The sequence below is a fragment of the Pelobates fuscus genome, chromosome 10, assembly GCF_036172605.1.
Source record: "Pelobates fuscus isolate aPelFus1 chromosome 10, aPelFus1.pri, whole genome shotgun sequence".
Taxonomy (NCBI): Eukaryota; Metazoa; Chordata; class Amphibia; order Anura; family Pelobatidae; genus Pelobates; species Pelobates fuscus.
This window is the reverse complement of record NC_086326.1, coordinates 43,794,226-43,817,658: the sequence shown is the minus strand read 5'-3', so window position 1 is coordinate 43,817,658 and position 23,433 is coordinate 43,794,226. Positions and strand designations below refer to the sequence as shown.

The following is a 23,433-nucleotide window of genomic DNA, read 5'->3' as shown; positions in this document are numbered from 1 at the left end:
TTACATTACCCAACTTTTATCAAGGAGCACAGTTTATGCTGGTGACACACCTCACCCCATAACAGCTCTATAATTACCAGCACTACCCAGGTAATGGTCAAGGTCTAAGTTTTTGTCAAACTTCCCCAAAGTTGTTTAGGAGATGGCACCATAAAAGCTAAAGTGTGCTACAGTGGTTATGGGGCTTAGATTGGCACTTTAATATAGGTTTAGCAGTTGTAATAATGCAAGATCATGGCTGCCACCTGACTTCAGATTATCAGTCTATTTCATGAAAGGATTGTTAGAGGGCTAATCCAAACACCATGACCACTTCATTGTTTTGAAGTGGTCATGGTGCGTGGAGTGCGTATGTGCAGGGTTTCATTACGCATTACGTACAGAGATATAGGAACCTGCTGATGCAGGAGTAACTCCACCTCCGTCAGCGTCATTAGCTTATAACTAAATCTGCTAACAATAGCTGATGTTAAATCTATGCATATTTGGTGTTATTAATCAGCACACATAGCATGCTAGTGACAACCGGCCAATGGTAGCAGTCCCAAGCTGCCCAAGCCACCCTTTCAGCCAATCCTCTGAGACGTTCTACTTCCTGCAGCGAGGGGCAGTGACTTCACCGGAGTTTATCCTTATTCCTTAAAAAAAAAAAATTGTCTTGTAGGTGGGCACCATGCTATCAAGAGTTAATCCAACCAAAAATAGTGTTTTATTAAAATGGAATTACCGTTTAAATAAAATGGCTTGCTAACGTCAGGGGAAAAAGACAATGTTAGGTCATGAGTCTAACATTAAAGAAAGAATTTTAAAAATATAAAAGAAAACAACTTATACATGACACGTGTGTTTAACCAGACAATTGCCAAAATGTCTCCCTGGGGAATAGAGAAAGGAAACTCCCCCTTCTCATTTTACTTGAAAGGTAATATAAAGCTGAAATAAACATTCACACGGACTGGTTGAAGGATGCTGCTCTTTTGTGTGATAATATGTCTGCCATGGATTCTTCAAAGTCAAGGTATTTCACCTTAAAACAGGCTGCTCTCTGCATTTCTTTAATTCTATGAGGTTCCGTTACTAAACATAGCATTGTTGTACGGAGTTGAAAACTTAAGTTGCAAAGTTTAGGCAAAATAGTTGATTTGGAATAATTCTCTAAAATGTGTTTAGTCAAAGCTTGACTATGTTAGCCTAACTATTGCAATTTGTTTTTTAATGTATTGATTAAACCCATATCTATCTGTAGGGATCTCTTGCATCTAATACTGTAATGCAGGGCTTCCGAAACTTTAATGGGCCGAGACCCACGCTTGTAAATGGTCATTTTTCGCGGCCCATTCGCTTGTAATGCATATTGTAAAAATGAATAAACTTGGCACTTTATGGCAATCGGCTTTAGATGCATGAAATTGGCACACCATGGCAGTTTTAGAGGCATGCAATTGGCACACCACGGCAATCAGTTTTAGATGCATTAAATTGGCATTTCATAGCAGTTTAGAGGCATAATTTGACAGATCATGGTAGTTTTAAACACATGATTTGGGGATATAATGGCAGTTTTAGAGGCATAAACTTGGCACATCATGGCAATCAGCTTTACATGCATGAACTTGGTACATCATGGCAATGGGTTTTAGAGGCATACAACTGGTTATTCACGGACTAGAGTGACCTTTTTAAAAGTAAAATCTGATACAAAAATAATAATTGTTAATTGTCTTTAAAAGGACACTCCAAGCACAATAACTACTACAGCTCATTGTACTGGGTATAGTGCCAGGAGTGCTCTGACACCTTCTCACTATACCCAAATATTTTTTGTCTAGACATCCATTCATTTGACTTCTTACCTGCAGTTTTCTGTGCACTTTGATAACTCACAATGCTGCATGCCAGGGAACTTCTGACACTATAACCACAACAGGGTGCTGTACCGATTATGGTGCTTGAAGTGTTCTTTCAAGTAAATAGCCTCTTTCTTTCGATGCACAGTAGCTAGCTACATAAAATAAAAGGTATTTTGATGAGAGAGCAGTATTAAACTAATCGGGGAAAATATTTTCTATATCCGCTGCTTTGATATCCCTCTAGCATGTAAGCTCATTGAGCAAGGCCCTCCACCTCTCTGTTCCTGTGTGTCCAACTTGTCTGGTTACAACCACATGTCTGTTAGTCCACCCATTGTACAGCGCTACAGAATCTGATGGCGCTATATAAATAATAAAATAATAATAATTAACTATGAGAGTGACTCACTTGTTGACGTCAAAAGAGGCGAGGTTGTTTTTAACTGAGAGCATGCTACAATATGCAATATCATTAAATTACGTTTTCTTTAAGTTAAGTTATAGTTTCAGTTCTGCTATAACTTGCCTAAAATTTGAAACTCACTTTGAATTCTTAACAAATCACACTTTATTGATCACACTGATTTTGCATTTATGCCTCTGAAAATATCACTCCACATTTTAGGCCTCATCAGGGTGTTGCACGGTTAAAGAAACCGTGCCCAAAACAAAACATGATTAACCTCTACACCAGTGGTTCCCAAACTTTTTAGGTTCAAGTGCCCTTAATAAGTGCCCTTAATATTTCAATATTTTTCCAAGGCACCGCAAGTCACAATTTCTAGGTTGTATATCTGTACAGCGCTGCTGCATTTACTGGCGCTATAGTGTAATGTACAGTCTTCGCGGCCCCCCTGTGTGGCTGTCGGGGTGCCGTGGCACATAGTTTGGGAACGGCTGCTCTACACTAATAGAGAGGTGGAGACACCATGCTCAAAAGGATCTCAATTAAAGTATAGCTTTTTAAAGTTAAAAATAAAATCCCCCAAATAATATCTTCTTGCCTCCTTTGATGCATGTTGAGATCCAGGGCTTCAGCCCCGAAAGCCTCCCTAGCAACACCTCTGGGCATCAGCATTTACATCACCGCCAAAGTTATTATTTATTATAATTATTGTGATGGGGCCAACATATTCTGCTGTGCTTTACAGTTTTACAAAAGGGATTTAAAAGGGCAAATGATTAAAAAACAACTTATTGTGAACAAAAACAATTACTGGAAAGCATGCCGCTCAGATTAATTGGGATCTTTGAAGTAGAGGCTAAGGGAAACGGCAGCTTCAAACACAAAGAAATGATACTTTCGCTTTAAACTCACCCATTTGTATTATTATAACAGATTACACAATAGGTCTTTTCACAAAACATTGCGTGCGGAGGACTGAATGAAGGGGTAGCATTCTTTTCAAGCAAATCCTGTTCTAAACAAAACTTTGCGAGCACACCTAATAGCTATCTCGTTAGCTATCTCTTATATTATCATCTTATATATTTTTCTAATATTTTCCATAAAATTCTGAAAATTTTGACTGCACAGATCTGGTAGAATTATTTTAATTTTTTTTATTAAATTTGTAATAATGTTTTATATATGTAATCTATATTTTTTTGCAGAATAGACCCTTACATTAGATTGAGACACACACAATGGGTATTGGGTAAAGGGGCACTCAACGCTGAAATTCACTACTCTTTTTTTTTTTTATGTATAAAATGCACATAAAGATCTTTTAAATTCCTTTTTTTTTTTTTAAATAAAAAAAATATATATAACATTAATTTTTACTCAGACTGCACTTCTGTAGCTAGTCCAGAGACTCATCTTCAGTGTTGAGGCTTATGTGTGTTAATAGCATTCCCACAGTGATGAGGACAAATATGGTAAATCTAGATTTTTTTCCCCCCACTATTCCCTATCCTCGCATGTATGTTTAGGCCAATGTGACTATTCTCCTCTGCTTACATGTAATTTAAATAAGCTTCAGGCGTTCCGTATCCAGCCTACTGTGAGACTACCTGGATGTCTTCTTCTAATGCATGCTGCTTGCCTTTCGACAGGTCAGTTCAGGCAGTGTTGTCATTAATTAAGCTGTTTAAGTAATGTAAAGTTATTGATTTTTTTTTTTATTGGAAAAATGAGGAATGGCAAAAGAGACAGGCTTATAGTACAGATTTTTGCTAAACACAGATTTATTTTTCCATAAATATAAAGATTTTAGCATGTACAGTATTGCTGAGGTCATGCAAATGTATTAAAGTTTTATTGCTGCCCCGAGTGGCCTTTTAATCGTCTTGGTATGGGTGACAGCTCTGTGTCATCCACAGCTATTCTGAAATGTGGAGGTTGTTAACGCGTTTCACCTTCTAACGGATTTGAGAATTCCTCTTCATTATAAAAAGGAATGTGGTGACCGCAGTGTATAGTGATACATAATGAGGAAGTGCTGAAAGGCATATCCACATTCTTATTGCTGTGGCACAAGGGAGGACCACAGGTGGTGACTATATCTCACTCATCATCACCGAAAGGGGGAAAGAGAATCTTTGTTAGAAAGGGCAGGTATATAGATAAATCAGTATTTTAAAGACAGAGTCTCATCAAACTAATTTATCCTGATGTGGAGCTGACATTTTCTGTAGCCCCTGCATTTAGGATGATTTTGGTGCCTTTGTAGAACAATGCTGTAGTAAAATCAGATTTTTGTGTACTTTAGAATGTTTATAATATAAAGTGAAAAGATCCAAGTCAGCTATGCTTTCAGTACGGCTAATCTAACCCTAAATTTGCTTTCAGTTCACTTCAAATTCTCGAAATATGGAAAAGGTAGAAGAAACCGCACCCAAAAATTATGTACAGAAATGTATACGTACACAGGTCTTTTAAGGTTGTATACACAGTTGACCTCAAAGATAAAAAACAAAAAGTAATAATAGTGCAGTACAGTATATACAGTGAATAAGGGGTGAATAATCTTGTGTAGTTTTCACTCACATTTGATTGAGCAATCTCAGAGCTCAGCTGTATTTACGCATGGACGGAACAATCCCCTTCTAAGGATATATGATGATGTGGGCGTCCCAGATGTCTCAGATAAAGTGCAGTATGCAGGACACATATAGGAGCAAGTACAAAAAAGAAATACTCCAATGGTGAAGTATTAGTGAATATAAAATAAAATAAAAAGTAGTAATGTACTTATATTTACCAGAGCAGAACTTGCTCTAGTGTATACAGAATGGGTGGTATAATCCCCACCTAGAAATAGGATGGTGCCAGGAAGCAATGGATGGAAAAATAAAGGTATAAATATAAATATAAAATATACTTTTTATTTACCAAACCAAAAAAAAAATATATATATATAGAATAACTTTAAGGAGCCCCACTTTATGCGTTTCGCCTCTCCATGGCTTCTTCAGAAGTGACAGTGACAGTTTCTTCTACCTTTTCCATATTTCACTATTCACAAGGTTTGGGAATCCTTGTACTAGTTACTGCAGCCCATACTCATCCTGTGTTATACTACAGTGAGCGCCTATTTCTTCCATTTGTCTCACTTGAGTTATTAACCCTGTAAATTCTATAGCATTTTCTGCATAGATTAAAGCTTGTACACAGTAATAAAATGTAGTACATTTAATCATTCAATCATTTTAATTTGTATTGAGAATTAGGTGTATATCTTTTTTTGTGAATGCATATTTTAAAAAAATATTAAAATTATGATTTCCAATCTATACTTTAGAAAACTGCACAGAAAATCTTTTTTTTTTTTTTTTTTTTGCAATCCTTTTCAACATTTTGAAGTTATTTACTAAATGTGCATGATCTACTAAGAAAAAAAAACTACTTATAATTTGTGTTGGAAACTCAGAACAAATACTGACATTGGTGCTTAAAGGGGCACTCTTCATACCTAAATCACTTAAGCTTGCTGAATTTTACAAAAAGTGCATTTTAAAATAGATAAAGTATTTTATTTTCATTACATTATTCCTTTAGATGTAGTTATTGTCGAAAATGTGAACTATGTTTATCAAGCAGAAGTGGTGGAGGTCATACCAGTCATTTAGAGCTATACTTCATGTACACATCATCGGCAGCTGTTACACATATTACTATACTTTTCTTCATTTTGTGAATGCTTATGTATTTGCCCCCAGTCTCACCTTCGCTGACACTGCGGTTGGCACACGGGGAGAATTCCTGTGCTGGACGCGTTGAGCTATTCCACGAGGGAGCATGGGGATCAGTCTGCGATGATGGCTGGAACCGAGTCAATGCTGATGTAGTGTGCCGGCAGGCTGGATGTGGGAGCACTCTTCAGCCCATCGTTAGCTATGGACCGGGCAATGGCACAGTTCTTCTAGACGATGTAATTTGCAATGGAAATGAGCAAGAACTGTGGCAGTGCACACATCGTGGGTGGTACATACATGACTGTGGAGCTCAGGAGCATGTAGGCGTGAAATGTGCAGGTATCTACTCTTGGTAAAAAAAAAATATTTTTTATTTACCATAACAATAACTAATATCACATTTTATTATTAGTTGTGAAATCTATAGAGATGTTGTGTTGTGGAGACAAGTGAAGGGCCTAATCATAGTTATAGTGGAATGTGAGGGCCACAAGTGACCTTTTCAGACCTTGCTTTAATGTAAAGGTGTGATCGCCACAAATGGACTTTCTAAACACCGGCATAGATTATGAGAAATACAAATCATAGCATGCAACCAACAATGAAGACATTACTGCACAACCAAAAAGTGTGCATTGTAGATATTTCACCAGTGAGAAAAACTGCATTACTTTGGACTTGTGCATTTGATTTTGAATTGCGATTTGTCAGAATTTTATGCAATCGTGGGTTCTTTAGAATTCCTTTACTCATAATCGCTATATGAATTAATCCCCATAATAATGGAAAGGACAGCGGACGACCAGTTTCTTTTTATTCATGGTTTCGAGTAAGGTGGCGCCAATTAAGAGATGGTTAATGGGCAAAAAGTAATTAATGGTTAGGGGAAAGCCATTAAATCTTGATTTTTTTTATCCCTGATCAACAGAGACGAAAAAAATAATTCTATATCACAAATTTTATATCTAATAAATATATAATTAAAGATATTTTTTTTAACTGCTCCTTCTTATTTTCTCTCAGTTGGATACTTCTCGCTTGATCTGCTAACCGTTTGAAAGGAAAATGTTCCTATAAGTGCACTGCAAAATATATTTATAGGAACAATGATTGGCCGATTTTGGTGCCTTTTGATTTGTCGAAAAAAAAAATTCTCAAAATGGTTGCACGGATGAAATTAGTTCGAACCAAAACACAAATCACAAATTGACTGACACAATATATATTTTTTTTTTTTGTCTAGATGAATCAATGGATCTAGATTAGTTTTTTTTGTTTTTTTGCCATTTAAAAATTCAGCTTAATGAAGCTGTTTTGGCATATAGATTATACCCGTACGGTATCACTGCTAAATTATCTACCATTTAGATGTTAAATAACTTTGTTTATAGGGTTCTAACCACACCTCCCTGCTTGTGACCTTCACAGCCATCCTAAATACTTCCTGTAAAGAGAAATCTAATGTTTAAACTTCCTTTATTGCACATTTTATTTAATTTAGAATTCCTTGGATCCTGCATTGTTAATAGCCTTCTTGATTCTACAGGAGCCTCCTGTGTGTGATTTAAGTGCAATTTACAGAGGAGGAGATAAAAACTTTTAAAGCAGGTTAGCATCTATTTGAAAATGAAACCAATTTTCTCATGCAGGTTGTGTAAGTCACAACCATGGGAGGTGGGGCTAGGGCTGCATAACTAAAGTGATGTAACTCCTAAATAGCAGATAATTGAGCAGCGGGACTGCAGGGGCATGTTCTATATACAGAAACTACTCCATTAAGCTAATGATTTGATGCCTAAAGAATCCATCACATCTCACGTTCACGCAATTGCATAATTATAGAAGAGTGAACTGGTGGAGCCAGATAACTTTGTTTCTAGCAGTACCATAAAAATGCGAAGTGTAATATTTCGTGTGTTTTTACCAACAGTTCCCGGTCTTTCGGAATCCAGTAATTCTGGTAAGTAAATGGTTAATATCGCAAATACCAATTTATAAACACTAATTCTTGAGACAAAATAAATCAATGATATTACGTGAAAAAGTGATATCCTAGGTGTACCTTACAACAACACCCAAAATAGTACAGACTATGAAGAATGTGGGAAAAAATCACAATACACATAGAAAAAGGAATATAACAACCTGGAAAAGTAGATGTAGAATATTCACTAATGTATAATAGTATCATAAAAAATACATAGCGTAATACAGTAACACGAAACCCTAGTGAGTATAAAATAAAAAAACTCACAAACAAACGATAAATTCAGCCTTATCACTGATGGAATAAAATAATGATTAGATGTTAGAAAGGGTGCACAAAATAAATAATAATAATAATTAAAAAATTACTGGGGGGCGGAGCCAGCACTCAGCCCGGTCAGTCGCATCCCTGAAGCGCTCCGACAAACGGATGCCTAAGCACCACCAAAACCGACCAAATTAGCTGCCAACTGCTCTGCAAGCAGCACTACAGCACCCCAACACCAATGGGGAAGAAAACGAAAAAGCTGCGACCGGATCGGCCGCGGCAATCCGTTGATATCAGTGAGCTTTTCCGACGGCCGCATGGAGCAATGGGGCCCAAGATGGCGGCCGATATGGATGAACTCTCCGACAGCACGGATGATTTCCCGCTACACTGCACGGAGGCTCTAGAATACCGAGAGCCGGCAAAGCCAAGCCAGCCAGCAGGGGGACACCCGGTGACCACGGAGATACTCACCTCGCTCCTCTCAGGCCTGCGCCAGTCTCTATCGTCAGAAATCTCCCAAGTGAGAGAGGACGTCAGAGAGTTCACCGCCCGGTTAACCACCGTTGAACAACTCACCCAAACACACACATCCCAGGTGGCAGATCTCCAGACACAGGTGAGGGAACTTACCACAGCCCACACTGCACTGTCCCACCAACTAGCCGCCATGGAAGACAAACGTAGATGGAAACACATTAAAATCCGAGGCATAGCTGATTCTCTGAACCAGGCAGAACTACCTCACTTTCTACGCAGGCTGTTTGCAACCCTGCTGCCCGCCAAGCAAGCAAAAGGGATACAGCTGGAGGGCATGTTTCGGTTACCCAAGCCGCCTCAACTCACTGGCACTGCTACCGGGGACCTCCTAGTCAAGCTACTGAATGGGCAAGACAAAGCTGCGCTCATGGGCGCCATTAAAGGGAAAAATCCCTATAGCTTCGAGGGCATGGACATCACATTCTATGCTGACCTATCCCGCACCACTCTGCAATGGCGGAAATCCCTTCGACCACTGACAACTGCACTGGCGGCCAGAGGGACGACATACCGCTGGGGACCGGCCCATGTACTTATAGTACAACACCAGGACGCTGAATACAGAGTCAATTCCATAACAGAGATGGACACTGTGATGGCAAAACTGGGCCTCCACAACCCCTCTCCAGCATCAACGATCTGGGACCCAGCCAACATCGTTCCGTTCGTTCCGGCTCAAGGGGCGCACAGAGGAAGAAAAACCCGTGAACCACCACCGCCAGTCTGACAAGGCTCACAAGTTTAATATGTTTTGCTTCTTCTGTTTATGCTTACCCTTAGTTTCTCATTCTTATATCTAACAATACTATTACCGGGATTGCCCGGAAAGCTGGCTCCAATATATCACCCACCCCCCCAACTCCAAACCGCACACGGCAGGCTCTAGCTCTATGACGAGGAGTTGTAATATACGCCGTCCTAGGCACTACGCTCCTGACTAGTACCTATGTTGGCTTAGGCCAGGTCACGGCCTATCTCAATCCTAACATACCGACCCTCTAATGGTCAACTACAGTAATGCCCACACACCTGAACCAACATGGGTATTTTCCCCCCTACCCCAAGATGGCACACTCCCTGAGAGCGGTTATTGATAAGGCACGCTCAGCATAAAGCGCTCACCGCGGCACCACCGCTTTAGATAACGCCACCAACCAAGTGGAACTAGAGCTTTTATATAAACCTCCTAGCCAATGTCATACTTTAAGTTCCACTAACACTACGCGCTTAACGACAGTTCTTATCAATGCCACATAGACGTCACATAAATATGGTAAACACACCTGACACAGCTATCGCAACATCTTTACTTTACAAGTTCAAGTTTTCCTGAATGTCTAATCTACATAAATAAAAAATGTGCAGTAATAGCAAATGTCATACTAATGTTATACTTGTTACAGTCGCGCTTGACCTAGCTGTTGTGGCTAATCAAGCAAAATGTACAACTTGCACAACAAAAATAAAGAATTCAAAAAAAATAAATAAATAAAAAAAAAAATTACTAAAATCTTATGAGGTTAGGCATCGAACCTAGAGATCTGCTTTGCTTTAATTCTTCTAACATGTTTCTATGTTTTTAAATATATGCGCTGACAAAATAAATGATTGAAGACACTAACAAATACTCTGCATTATTTCTTCTAACATGGATCTATGTTTTTAGCAATCCACGTCGAGCTGCGCCTATCTGCTGGTGGGAACCGATGTGCAGGCCGCGTGGAGGTGTACTATAACAACAATTGGGGCACAGTGTGTGATGATTCGTGGGACCTCAATGATGCCCATGTTGTGTGCAGACAGCTAGGCTGTGGAACGGCTACATCTGCTCTTGCCCTGGCATATTTTGGTCAAGGAAATGGGAGCATTCTTCTGGACGATGTGGCTTGTGTTGGTGATGAATCTCTCCTTGCGCAATGTAACCACAGAGCTTGGGGTGTGCACAATTGCATGCACAGTGAAGATGCAGGGGTGATTTGTTCAGGTATCTGTTTATTTCAAAATTATTACACGTGTATATTTGTCTGTCGTCTGTCTCTCTCTCCTCCTCTCTCCTTAAACACTGATCAGCCACAAAATTAAAACCAATGACTGGTGAAGTGAATAACACAAATGAATCATTACAATGGCACCTGTCAAGGGGTGGGATATATGAGGCGTCAAGTGAACAAACAGTTCTTGAATTTCAAGTGTTAGAAGCAGTAAAAATGGAAAAACAAAAAGATCTGAGTGACTTTGACATAGGCCACATAGTGATGGTTGGATGAATGGGTCAGAGCATATTCAAAACCCAAGTCTTCTTCCTGTTATGCAGTGGTTAGGACCTGCCAAAAATGGTGCAAGGAAAGAGAAATGGTGAGACTGCATCAGGGACATTGGGTCCCAAGGTTTATTGAACCACGTGGAGAGTAAAGGCTAGCCCATCTGGTCCAATCACACAGAACCACCTCGCAACTTGCAGGACTTAAAGGATCTGCTGCTAATTTCTTGGTGCCAGATACCAAAGGACATGTTGAAAGGTCTTGTGGACCATCAGATTGCCTCCACAGAACATGTTTCCACTGTTCCAGAGTCCAGTGGCGGTGTGCTTTACACCACTTGATCCGATGCTTAGCATTGTGCTTGGTGATGTGATGATTGCATGCTGCTATTCAGCCATGAAAACTCATTCCCTGAAGCTCCTGCTTTTGAGCTACGGAATCAACAGATCATTGGCAACTTTTACTCACCATGCGCCTCAGCACTTGGTGACCCTGCTCTGTGACTTTACGTGGTCTTCCGATACATGGCTGAGTAACTGTTGTTCCTAAATGCTTCTGCTTTCCAATTATAACACTTAGAGTTGACCATGGATTAACTAGCAGGACTAAAAATTTAATGAACTGATTTATTGCAAAAGTAGCATCATATCACAGTAAAACACTTGAATTCAATAGGACCTATTCCCCCCCACAAATGTTTGTAAATGCAGACTGCATGGCTAAGTGCTTGATTTTACAACATGTGGCAATGGGTATGAGTTAAACACTGAATTCAATAACTAAGAGGAGTGTCCCAATACTTTTGTCCATATACATATAATTTTCTTTGATTTAGATTAAAACTATTTTATAGTTGTTTATTAATTTTTATTTCTTTAAAAATAAATAATGTAATTGAGAAGAAACTTGAGATAAAAAAATGAAATAATTGTTTAGGAACATTAAAAGTACATATGTATTTGTAATGGGAAAAAAAACAACAACAAGAATAAATCAGATAAAGACGTTGATTGACTTTCCATTGCTTCCGATGACCTTGACTTAACAAGCTTTCCAATTGATTCAGTCCTGTTAATAAACATTTGGAATGCTTATTAAATCAAGGTCTGTTTATAGGGCATTACTGTTTCCTGTGCAAAGTCCTAATTCTCTTAGTTAAAGCGTCTATGCTATAGTTATGAATAATCCAATTCACTAGAGGCCATTCCATGTGTGAACTGAAACCTTTTTAATTGAAGTTTTAGAAGATGTTTAAACAAATATAATCTAATACTGGATTCTCATCCTTTCAATTTTTTTTCATTTTTTAGCTGCGGGATCCCCACCATCGGCACCTTCAGGTAATTGGATGTTCTGCTCTAGTCAGTATAGTGTTAGCATTTATGTTATAGGTTTTGGACAAATTCAGACTATAACATTTACACAAAACAAAATATCTAAAATATCTCCCCATTTATTTTGTAGGTTCAACTTCACCAGTAACAGCAAGGCAAACTATTGCAGGTGGGTGATGATTATTTTGTAACGGTGCAGGTCATCTGACAGCTATTTTGTGTGCCTTTCCTTACTTATTTCTCCAGGACTCTTCAGCATGTTGTCTATAATTCTGGTCATTGGTCCTTTTGGATCACAACCAATGCTTTAGTTTAAAAAAACTGTGTTTAACACAGTGCTCCATTTCTAAGGGTACAGGATGAAGTTTGAAACACAATGTCTGTCTCTGCTCATTTGCATGTTGAGCTTAGCATTCTGGGAACATGATTTTTCAGAATTACTTTACCCCTTCTAATGCATTAATGCAAAGAGCATGTCCCCCTAATTAATAGACAGCCATGCCATACAAACACTTTTACAGCCCTCCATTCCACTCATCTATATCATCCTGTTTATCAGCCTAGTTCTAAGGTTTACATGCTGTAATAATCTGTATAATGTACCAATGTATTTTGTACTTCTTGACTGTTCAAATTAAGGACTAACAATTATATTATGTAAAAATCTGTGGGTTTTGGCACTATTAAACAAATGTTAAGTAAATACTTTGACAATAGTGTAGAAATGGCTTTTGTTGGAACAAAAACAAACACAACATATGTGTATGTGCTCAAACAGAGGAAAAAAAAGTGTAAAGGAATTTACAGTGAAGGAATTTAAAAATAGTAAATTTGTTATGTGTTTTTTTTTTCTGTTTAAAAAATTAGAATAATAACAAAATTGGATAATGCAGCTTTCTTAATTAGAATAATTGGACACTCTTCCTTGACTGACAAATGTTATTTATAATGGGGCCAAACACCGTTCTCATGAACCTTTTTTAAAGCCACAGGTAAGATAGATGCATTGTGTTGCTGTCTGCAGTCAAAGCCAAAACAGTTTAACTTTGAGTGCAAATTTTGGGTTACATGCTGGGGTCTCATAGACCCCATCACTTGTTTTTATTTTTTTTGTGTGTTTTTAAAAAAATAGATTTGGCATAGTTACTGCCATAGTTACTGCATCTAAAAACAAAGATGTATGACTGTTTTTTTTCTCAGTCTAGTGTAAAATCCGCACTTATGCTGAGAAAATATCTACAGTAAATTCCGTGTGTAATTGCTGTGCATATATGACATAACTTTAAGTGATCTCTTCATTGTGACCTTGTATGTGCTGATTTTCCCCCGTCTACAATAGGTTTAGAAGGGCCTTTTGGTTTGCGTCTTGTGGATGGAAGTAGCCGGTGTGAAGGACGCCTTGAAGTTTTCTACCTAGTGACGTGGGGAACAGTTTGTGATGACTTTTGGGATGTGAGAGCAGCCATGGTTGTGTGCAAGCAGCTAGGCTGTGGGGTGCCCTTTTCTACGATTGTCCAAACGCAATTTGGCAGAGGGTCTGGACCAATCTTACTGGACGATGTGACTTGTAGGGGTACAGAGTCCTTTCTGTGGCAGTGTCCCCACAGAGCGTGGGGCATTCATAACTGTGATCACAGCGAGGATGTCATTGTGGTTTGCACAGGTAATAAGGCATCTGTCTGGCTGTTCATTTCCTGTACCTTAATTTGTGGATGAAAAGGTGAATTTAAACACCTTGATATTGGGTTTAACACTCTAGTAGATACATGTTTGTGTGCCTGACACTGTAGTGTTCCTTTAATTTGCAATTCACCCTTATTCCCTGCCAATTATCCCTCTCCATATGCCAAGATTATATTTCCATAATTGCCCCCAACCCCCAAAGACATAGGAACAAATTCACACGGAAACTGACTCTCAGACACTGCACTTAGACTTGTAGTCTTGTAAAAACAAAGAATGGAAGAATGGAATTGTAAGAATGAAAATTTAAGTAATGGATTCCATCATTTTATAGATGTGTCCACCCCTCCTCAGTCCCCGTAACTCCTTGTTTCTTGAAGTTTGGAAATCAGTTTTAGCTATCACATTTTTTATATTTATCTTGTGCATTTATTTATCTTTTTCACTTGCTGAATCCTCGCCAAAAACATCTCAAGGTAATGTAAAGCTCTATTCTTTTGAGTAAGGTATAACCTATTAACATAATTATCATTAGTTTCATCCAAACTCCTTCCTTCACCGTCCTTGCTTTCATAACCTCCATTGCATTCTTAGTGCCACACTGAAACGCAATGAACTCATTAAACTATTCTTCTTTACTTATCACAGGTTCAAGTCCAGCCGTCACAACAAAGAGAAGTACAGCAGGTAGATGATGATAAAATAAACAAGTCAAATTATAATCTACACTATGTGAATGCAATGATGTAACCATAATGACAATAAGAATGGGAGATAACAAAACCCCCAACCACAAGGAAAAATAAGAATTAAAAACATGTACAAATTACCTGCCTAAAATACTTGGATGCGGTAGGGGGGAAATGTTAATTGATATTAATTACAAAAAGATGCATTAAAAATTTTTTGTCAATTAATTTTTATTGAGGCAAAGTTCTAGATTGCAGTATGGCATTTGTGAAATCTGCAAGTCCTCCCTGTAAGGATGTCCACACACAAGCCCTGTTCTCTTCACTTACTAGTTGACTAAAACCACCGTGTCTGGACGAGACTGAGATATAAATGTTTAACCTGAAAGAAAATCCTATGGCAGGGCTGCCGATGCATATACCTTGATTTTAATATTTACGTTGATAATGGTTGCCACATTCGTAGTATCTTCATAGCCCTGTTAAACCTAGGATCTCTCTAGTTTAGGGGGGCTGCCTCAAAGCAGCAGGGGGGAGGTGTCGCTAGCCTTAGGATTTATATCGGTACCTTTTCCACCTTTCAAGTTTGGCTGACCCTCCCATTCCTTCTTTAAATTTCCCGTGCGTCCACTTTTATTTTACACACGGATCTATTTTGAGGTCTATAGCACATTGGTAACGGGGTTGACCTAGATAGCCCTGTGATCGGGGCTGTAGTGGCCAGACTGCTAACCGTACTGCTTATGGTCATCCTCTCCTACCCACCCACGTACGTCTAGATAAAGATCCTAATCAAAGGGGTCACTACTGGGCTATATTGATATGCGAGAGGATTACCTTTAATCTAAAATACTTGACAGTCTCTCTATATTCCCTTGTTATGTCCAGACCTGATCTAATACCCATATCCCGATACCGCTAACGAGATCACTTAGGAGGTCTAGTGTACGTCACAAACATCTGAGATTTATTTTTATCGCAGATTCGAAGGACGCTCTTACAAACAGTTTATTAGCTTATACTATAGCTTACCTACTAGAGGACAACTGTAGGGTTAATTGTATGTTACAGCCATGTGCTTTACTTGTATCACCTTGCAAGTATAGTTACTGCTTAGCGATATAGATCTCTGCAACACCTCATTTTGAATAGATTCTACCCACTATTTAGTAACCAGATTATGTTACATTTGTAACCAATGTAATGAGTTACTGAGATCTAGAACCTGTGTTCTTTTATTATCATTTTAGCTTTTCACATCACGTTTTGATATACACATGATTCTATGTTTTGGATGTGCTGACTCCTGTTTTCAATAAAGTTTATTACCTTATATTGAATTTTATCTTGAGGTATCCTTTGTGAGGCTGGCGTCTCTCCTTCTATTTAGGAGTGATCCATCCTCATCTGTCTCTACACTGGAATGTATGTATTAGAATTGTTCTTCAACATATGTATCTGTTTAAAAAAAAACAAGTGTATATGTATGTGGCAGTGTATGTTTATATGTGCATATATCTCAGCATTCAAATACTGGTACAATATGCAAACACACCACTGCAATCAAACACAAACATTGCATAAGAACACACCCCTGCATTCAACCTTAAAAATTATGTACAAATACGCCCATTAATCATTCAAACACCACTACCACTACTCACATATGTGCACCCACATTTAAAAGCAACATTACATACAAACACACTCCTTTAATCAAATGTAAACATTACTTACATACACACTGCTGTATTAAAATTTTAAAAGTATATACAAACACCAACACTACACACAAAAGCAAACCTGCATGTAACAGCCAACACTACATACACACACACCTCTGCATTCAAACATAAACACTACACACAAGTACATCACTGCATTCCATTGGCAATAGTACACACAAATACAACCCTACATGCACACACACACACACACACACACTCTATGCAAACAATGCTCACAAATACAACCCTGCAAGGATGGGCAAATGGTAAATTCCCAGCTGGCATAGCATCATAAGAGTTTGACAGATGGGGATCAACCTTTGTGGTAGAGGGGTGCCCAAATAAATTCTTGCACCAGGGCTCACTCTGCATTAGTTCCGCCACTGATTTAGTGTTAGCAGGGGGCTGAGATGTAGATAGTCTTCCTTCATAATTGTAGAAAATTAAAGGGATGGTGATGGTGCCAGAGTCCTCCAGGGAACTCCTAACAGCAAAACCACTACAGTGGACTACAGTGGTTATGGTGTTTGCAGTAAACCTTTAGTTAATGAATGTGAACTGAAACCCAATATTTTATCTGGTCTCCATCAACAACATCTTCAGGTAACCTCATATTCAATTTTGTAATGTGTTGCGTAATAGCTTGTTTTTGTCTGTGTTCCGTCCTTTACCTTTGTTGGTCCAATACCATTCATTGCATCCTTGGTTCTAGCCTAAAACCTCTTGTCAAAATGAAATCGTATAATTTTGTTTTCTCATAGGTTTACCTTCTACCATCACAGCAATGAGAAACAGAACAGGTGTGTCATGATTATTTTGTCAAATATGTTGTCATCACAATACACTGTCTGAAAGCAAAAAATTCCCCATGCTGGATGTTTTAGAACAGAACCCTAAAAGGTGCTATGCATTATTTCTACTAACTTGTATGGGCGTTGCTGGGGGTCACCTGAGCTTGAGCCCCGAGTAGAGTCATGAAAAGCACTAAATCTGACTTTCATTGTTAGACCAGAATCCCCTCTGATTTGGAATTAGAAAGAACACATCAAAGTATATAATTTGTTACAGTGCCACTTTAATATAACATAGTTAAAGTTAATTATACAGAACAGTGTTTTAATACAATGGGTGAAGGTTTAGTGCTGGGTGTTTGTGGTTAATGCTATGGGCGCGGATTTTAAATAGCATGGTGTGGATATAATACGGCATTATATAAATGTGAATGAATTCAAAGATCTGGTCTCATTATGTAATTCCTAGAAAATATTAGGGTTCAGGGTTGAACATAAGGCGTGGTAGTGGGTAGAGTTTGAGTAGGAGCTTAATACAATATATATGAGACAGGTCATACCAATTTCCTTTGGACTATTTTTTTTGGCATGGTCTTTGTGTCACCTAGCAATGCCCCTGCCTTCCTTTTGTTTTACCTTTCCTAACATTCTGCGCATGCACAGTTTTTAATAATACCTCATGGTGCCTTTTCCTTGTCATGTGTATGTACCACAAGCTTTAATTCTTGGTCGCTCCTTCATTTTCTTCTGTACAGCCCATAGCCCAGCGTATCTTTCCTCATAAATTTAATACTAATTTATTTTATGATGACATCCACATCTTATTTTACTCTTCCATTAGACTTGACTTTTATTCACACAATTTTGGCTGCCTGATGTCTCCTTGCTTTTTATCGTTGTACAATTACCACCAGCTCCCTAGTCATCTCACACTATTTCCTTTCCTCCGCTCACCATTTCCCCTTTTCCTACAAGCTCACACAACTTAGATGTCAGCTTTAATTACCTGCATTTTGAGAACACATACATGCATCACTTCTGTTGTTTTTACCACTTCAATATCCATAGATAATGTGTTATCCTTTGCCTGATCTCTACCAGACTTGATTACTACAACTAACCCCTCTTTGGTCTTTCTCAACATTCCACAGTTTAACCTCTGCTGGCTATATCATCTTCATATATCCTTGCTTGTTCCAATCTGCTAATGCACTATATTCAAATTCATTACTCTTACAATGCAAATTCTTTACAATTTTCTCTTCAAAACCTCTTCTCACTACCATACTAAGATACCATATTAAGCTTGCCATTCATAGCTCCCTCACTTCCACAACGTTTACCTCATTAGAGTAAAAAAAAATTGCATATTTGCAGGAATGTATGTATGTGTGTATGGAAGTGTTCCTTCTTTTTAGTTATAAAATTCAGTGTCTGGGGCGGGGCCTGAGCTTCATGGTGGCCGGACGCACTTTGAGAGAGCTCCTCATCCAGCTCTCGAATCAATCGAGTTTATCGACTCCCAGAGCTTATATTTTATTAATAAAAGCAACTTACTTCTCTCCTGTCCTGGATGGTATACTCTGGAGTGAAGGGACACTGTGCCTGCTATTGTACACTATGGTGGATTTAGTGGGGCCTAGTGAAAATATTGAGCAGGAGAGGCAGACGTTCTCCCAGTCCACAAAGGTCTGGAACCTCACAGAATCCTTCTGCTGCCATATGCTCCCTGGTCCTTATTGGTGCGCAAACCCACACTGACCTGCATTTCATCTCTACCGACTTCTGTTGACATCTGCACATTCCCATGCCCAGCCCTCAACAACAGCCGACAGGCAGATTGCCTCAGCAGATGCAGAGTGCGGTGTTGGAGGGGCCAGCAATTACAGTCCTCAAAGGGGCCCAGCAATGGTGATGAAACCAAGCATCTCCCCAGAAGGACAAGGCTAAATCCAGACAACCTTCCAACCAGGACTGGATCACATACCTGTAATATCGGAGGGCCTCTTTAGGCAGCCACTAGGAACACCACACAACCCTGTAGGGTCACAACTCACTAGCCTGTCTGCTTGGTCAAGAGGGGAAAGGAAGGGATACACCCATGGAGGGTATAGGCTGAATTAGAACTATCTTTCCCTGTAGTAGAACACCGACTCATTTTTATTTCTGTATCATTTTCACCAGTTTCCACAGTTTCACTGTTTAAGTTTATATGTCTCTTGGTGTTCAACTAGCTAGTAGACCATGGCAGGGCCTCCTTGGTGGGCACATGTATTCTTGTGCAATAAGCCTGCAAACATGTATTACGCTTGTGCACTTTCCCTCTCTCTGTCCTTGGTACTTCACTGACAATGCAAGCATCTCGTTCCATAACCTTCATACCCTAGGACACAATGTTTAACTTGTTAATTCAGCATATTTTAAAGAAAAAAAAAGAAAGTGCAACATTCCTGTATGACATAGTCTGAAACGCATTATGGTCAGCTTTTTTGTATGCTCATATGTCTTTACATGCTTGTATGCCTTTCTCTGCACTACAAAAATAAAGAATTATAAAAAAAAAAAAAAGTTTCTGTTTCATTCTATAATCTTATACAGGTTAACATATGGGGTCAAAGGGTCTTCTGCAGCTTACCATTTTTGGTGACCTTAACATTTTTAGATCCTTTCTGTTAGCCATGTTGCCTTAATGAACTTCTTCATTAAATATAAATGGCATTTATTTTTGTTCCACCCAAAATTTAAAAGGAAAAAAATGGCCATGATGTATATTATTATTATTAATGGCATTTATGTAGCGCCAACAAATTCCGTAGCGCTTAAAATATTATTTGTGGGGGAGATTTAACAATAAATGAGACAATTACAAAAACTTACAGGAACGATATGATGAAGAGGACCCTGCTCAAACAAGCTTACACACTAGAACAGGGGTAGGCAACCTACAGCACTAGTGCCATGCACGGCACTCAAGGTGCCTTTGCACGGCACTCAAGGCTGCTACAGCCAAAAAGGTTCTGGCCTATCAGGAGTCCCAGTGAAACTTCATATATCTGCTAATACGAAAAGGTGGTGAAGGACAATCCTTAATGTATGCATTGCAGCACATAGAGGAAGTGATCTCAGATCACTTCCTCCCAGCACTTGTGAATGGGAATCCACACTGTAGTAGAGCAGTGTGCAGCTGCTGTTGCAGCTCCTGTCCTTGAGCTGTACCTGGCCAGCCTGGTCCCCACTGGAACCCAGGGAAGCCACCCACACAACTAGATATACACAGAAATGCACAATAACCCTCCCTCATACAGATAATACGAACAGCCCACACACAAACATACATAAAATTCGCACAAATGTAACCTGCTAACAATCCACATACATGCACACAACCCCACGTGCAGCCTCTCACATGCAATACCCCAAACAGCCCCCACACATACACACACTACCAAACACACAAATTGATATATCCATCCACACACACAATTCCACAAGCAGCCCCCATACATAGGTATCATACACGATACCACAAACTACTCCTGAACATATACAATATAATAGCTCATATACGCACAAATACAACGATACAAAGCAACTGCAGTATAAATAACACAAGCAGAATACGGCAGCATACACACCTCAATTTTAAAAAATAGGACCGGCAAATAGGAGGATATGAATGTGTGTGCATGCCTGTGAATTGGGAAGTTCGGTAATACCTGTTCATACCTATGCAGTAAGTTAGACCATTAGCCCCTAAAAATATAAGCTGCATATATTATCTTTTTGTGTCTTTAATATCTTCATTTTCTTTTGTTATTTTCAGGATGAGTATCAAAAAAACCCTGTGAAGGATGATTTCCATATCGTGACACAACACTTCATCTCCAGAGATTTGTAACTTTTCATCTTCAATCTTTCATATTCTATTTTAGCAATTATCAGTATAGCGTTTCACAAGTTACATTTTTAATGAGGCACAGAGGAAATATTGCTTGCCTACTAGACATAAATAAATAGAGCAAAACGATAAAAAAACAATTTGTAGAAAAGAATGTTGGTATTGGTGTTGTATTGGACAGATTGCTGTATTAAACTGTACTGAAGGCCATTGTTAAATTAAATATACTGCCATATAAAAAATGAAATAAAAAACATTTGTTCCTGAATGCAGTGCACTTTAAGGGACCATATTTCTTGATCTTGAATTGATGTAACACAAACTTATTAACTGGAAATTTTCAAATAAATAATGCCAGAATCCAGGTTATTTGGGGTTAAGGACAATGTGTCTTTTTTTTCTTCTTTATAAACATGACACTTGTGAATCAAGGATCAAAATGCTAATTATTGTCTTGAACAGCATTTCCCAATTGTTGTTCCGCGGAACCCCAGGGTACAGAGAACACAAATGGGGTTCCACCGCGATTTCAGGAAACAAAATGGCCGCAGCGATAATTGCGGGCAGAGAGGGAGCACGCTCCTCTGCTCAGCTCCCTCGCACGCACTGCAGTGATGCCGAAGCCAGAATATGATGTCACTCTGCCCCCGGCATCACTAAGAGGTGCGCAAGGGAGCTATGCAGGAAGATCACTGCCTGCACTGTACGCCCGCACGGAAATAGAGACTCAATGCCAGCACTCCCAAAGGATGGGTGGAGTGAAGTTTAAAAAAAATAAATTGTGTTTGTCTGTTAAGGAGTTTGTGTGTGGGTTTGTCACTGAGAGTGTATGTGTGCTCGTCAGTGAGAGTGCATGTGTGCTTGTCAGTGATTGTGTATGTGCTTGTCAGTGAGTGTGTATGTGTTTGTCAGAGAAAATGTATGTGTGCTTGTCAGTGAGAGTGTATATGTTTTTGTATGTGTGTCTGTCAAAGAGTATGTGTGTTTGTCAGTGGGTGTGTATGTGTGCTTGTCGGTGAGTGTGTATGTGTTTGTCAGTGATAATGTATGTCAAAGAGTATGTTTGACTGTGTGTCAGTGTGTGTATTGGTGTGTGTGTGTGTGTGCCAGTGTATATCAGTGTGTTTGAATGTGCCTATGCGTGTGTGTATGTCAGTGTGTGTATATGACACTGTGTGTATGTGCCAGTATGTGTATTTAAGCGTGTGCATGTGTATGTGCCAGTGTGTATCTGTGGGTGCAAGTGTGTGTGAACTTGTGAGTCAAGATGTGTGTATATGTCACTGTGTGCATCTGAATGTGTGTATCTGTGAGTCAAGGTTTGTGTGTCAGTGTGTGTATCTGTGTGCCACTATGTACCAGTGTGTGTATCTGTGTGTTAGATACACACATACACATACACACACACAGATACACACACTGGCACATACAAACACAGATACACACACCTTGACTCACACCGGCACATGCAAACACAGACACACACACACAGATGCACCACTGCATGCATGCTGCGAAAGCACCCGGAGTGGTGCTAAAAGCGTCCATGGCTTCTCTAATCTTTCTTTAGGGTCGGTTTCTATTGTGGTCTTCCTCCTGTACAGCAGCTGTGGTGGTCCTATGCTCAGGTTTTGGACTTTATATACTTTGTTCACTCACAATCTTTTTTTCTTTTTTTCATATTTCACATGCTTGGACCAATACAGCATACATGAGGACTGCTGTTCTAGTATCTTGCCATATATATTTTCTTTTTTGACTTCAATAAATGTGCATTTTTTCTATGATTGCTTTCTGATGTAATTTTGGGGATTCCCTATGAGTACGGATCAACAAACTTGTGTGTGAAGTATATCTAAACAAAGCTTACAAAACCTGCAGTTCTCTTGTCTGTAGCCTTGCAAGCCTTCTCCTTCTAATTACACCTAGACTGTCTGTGTCTGTCCAATCACAGACTTCCCAATGCAGCTCAATGAGAAGTCTTTGCAAGGCAGGTGCTCCGAACAGTTGCTGCCTCTTGAGTTTATCTCCACTGAGTTAACCAAACCAGGAAGTGATTGCACCAGTTGTCTACTTGAAAGCCAGGGGGGTGTAAACCAAGGTAATTTATAAAAGTGTTTATTTCTATTGAAATCTGCACTTTTTGCGAAATTGAAAAAAAACAACCATGATCTAGGATCATACATAAAGTGCAATATTGTGTAACATTTTATATATTTTATATTTTGAGATTTGAGATACATGAAATTTGGAAAACAATTCTCTT

General features: G+C 39.0%; 1 protein-coding gene across 1 annotated transcript; it reads left to right on the top strand.

Moving 5' to 3' along the window:
* Positions 1-966: 966 nt before the first annotated feature.
* Positions 967-21,179, top strand: DMBT1 (deleted in malignant brain tumors 1). The gene is made up of 10 exons (XM_063434899.1): positions 967-1,018; positions 6,015-6,329; positions 7,921-7,950; positions 10,451-10,768; positions 12,356-12,385; positions 12,510-12,548; positions 13,719-14,042; positions 14,711-14,749; positions 17,240-17,278; positions 21,093-21,179. The coding sequence occupies exons 1-10, from the start codon at positions 967-969 to the stop codon at positions 21,095-21,097; spliced, it is 1,191 nt and encodes a 396-aa protein (XP_063290969.1). The 3' UTR covers positions 21,098-21,179.
* The last annotated feature ends 2,254 nt before the right edge of the window (positions 21,180-23,433 follow it).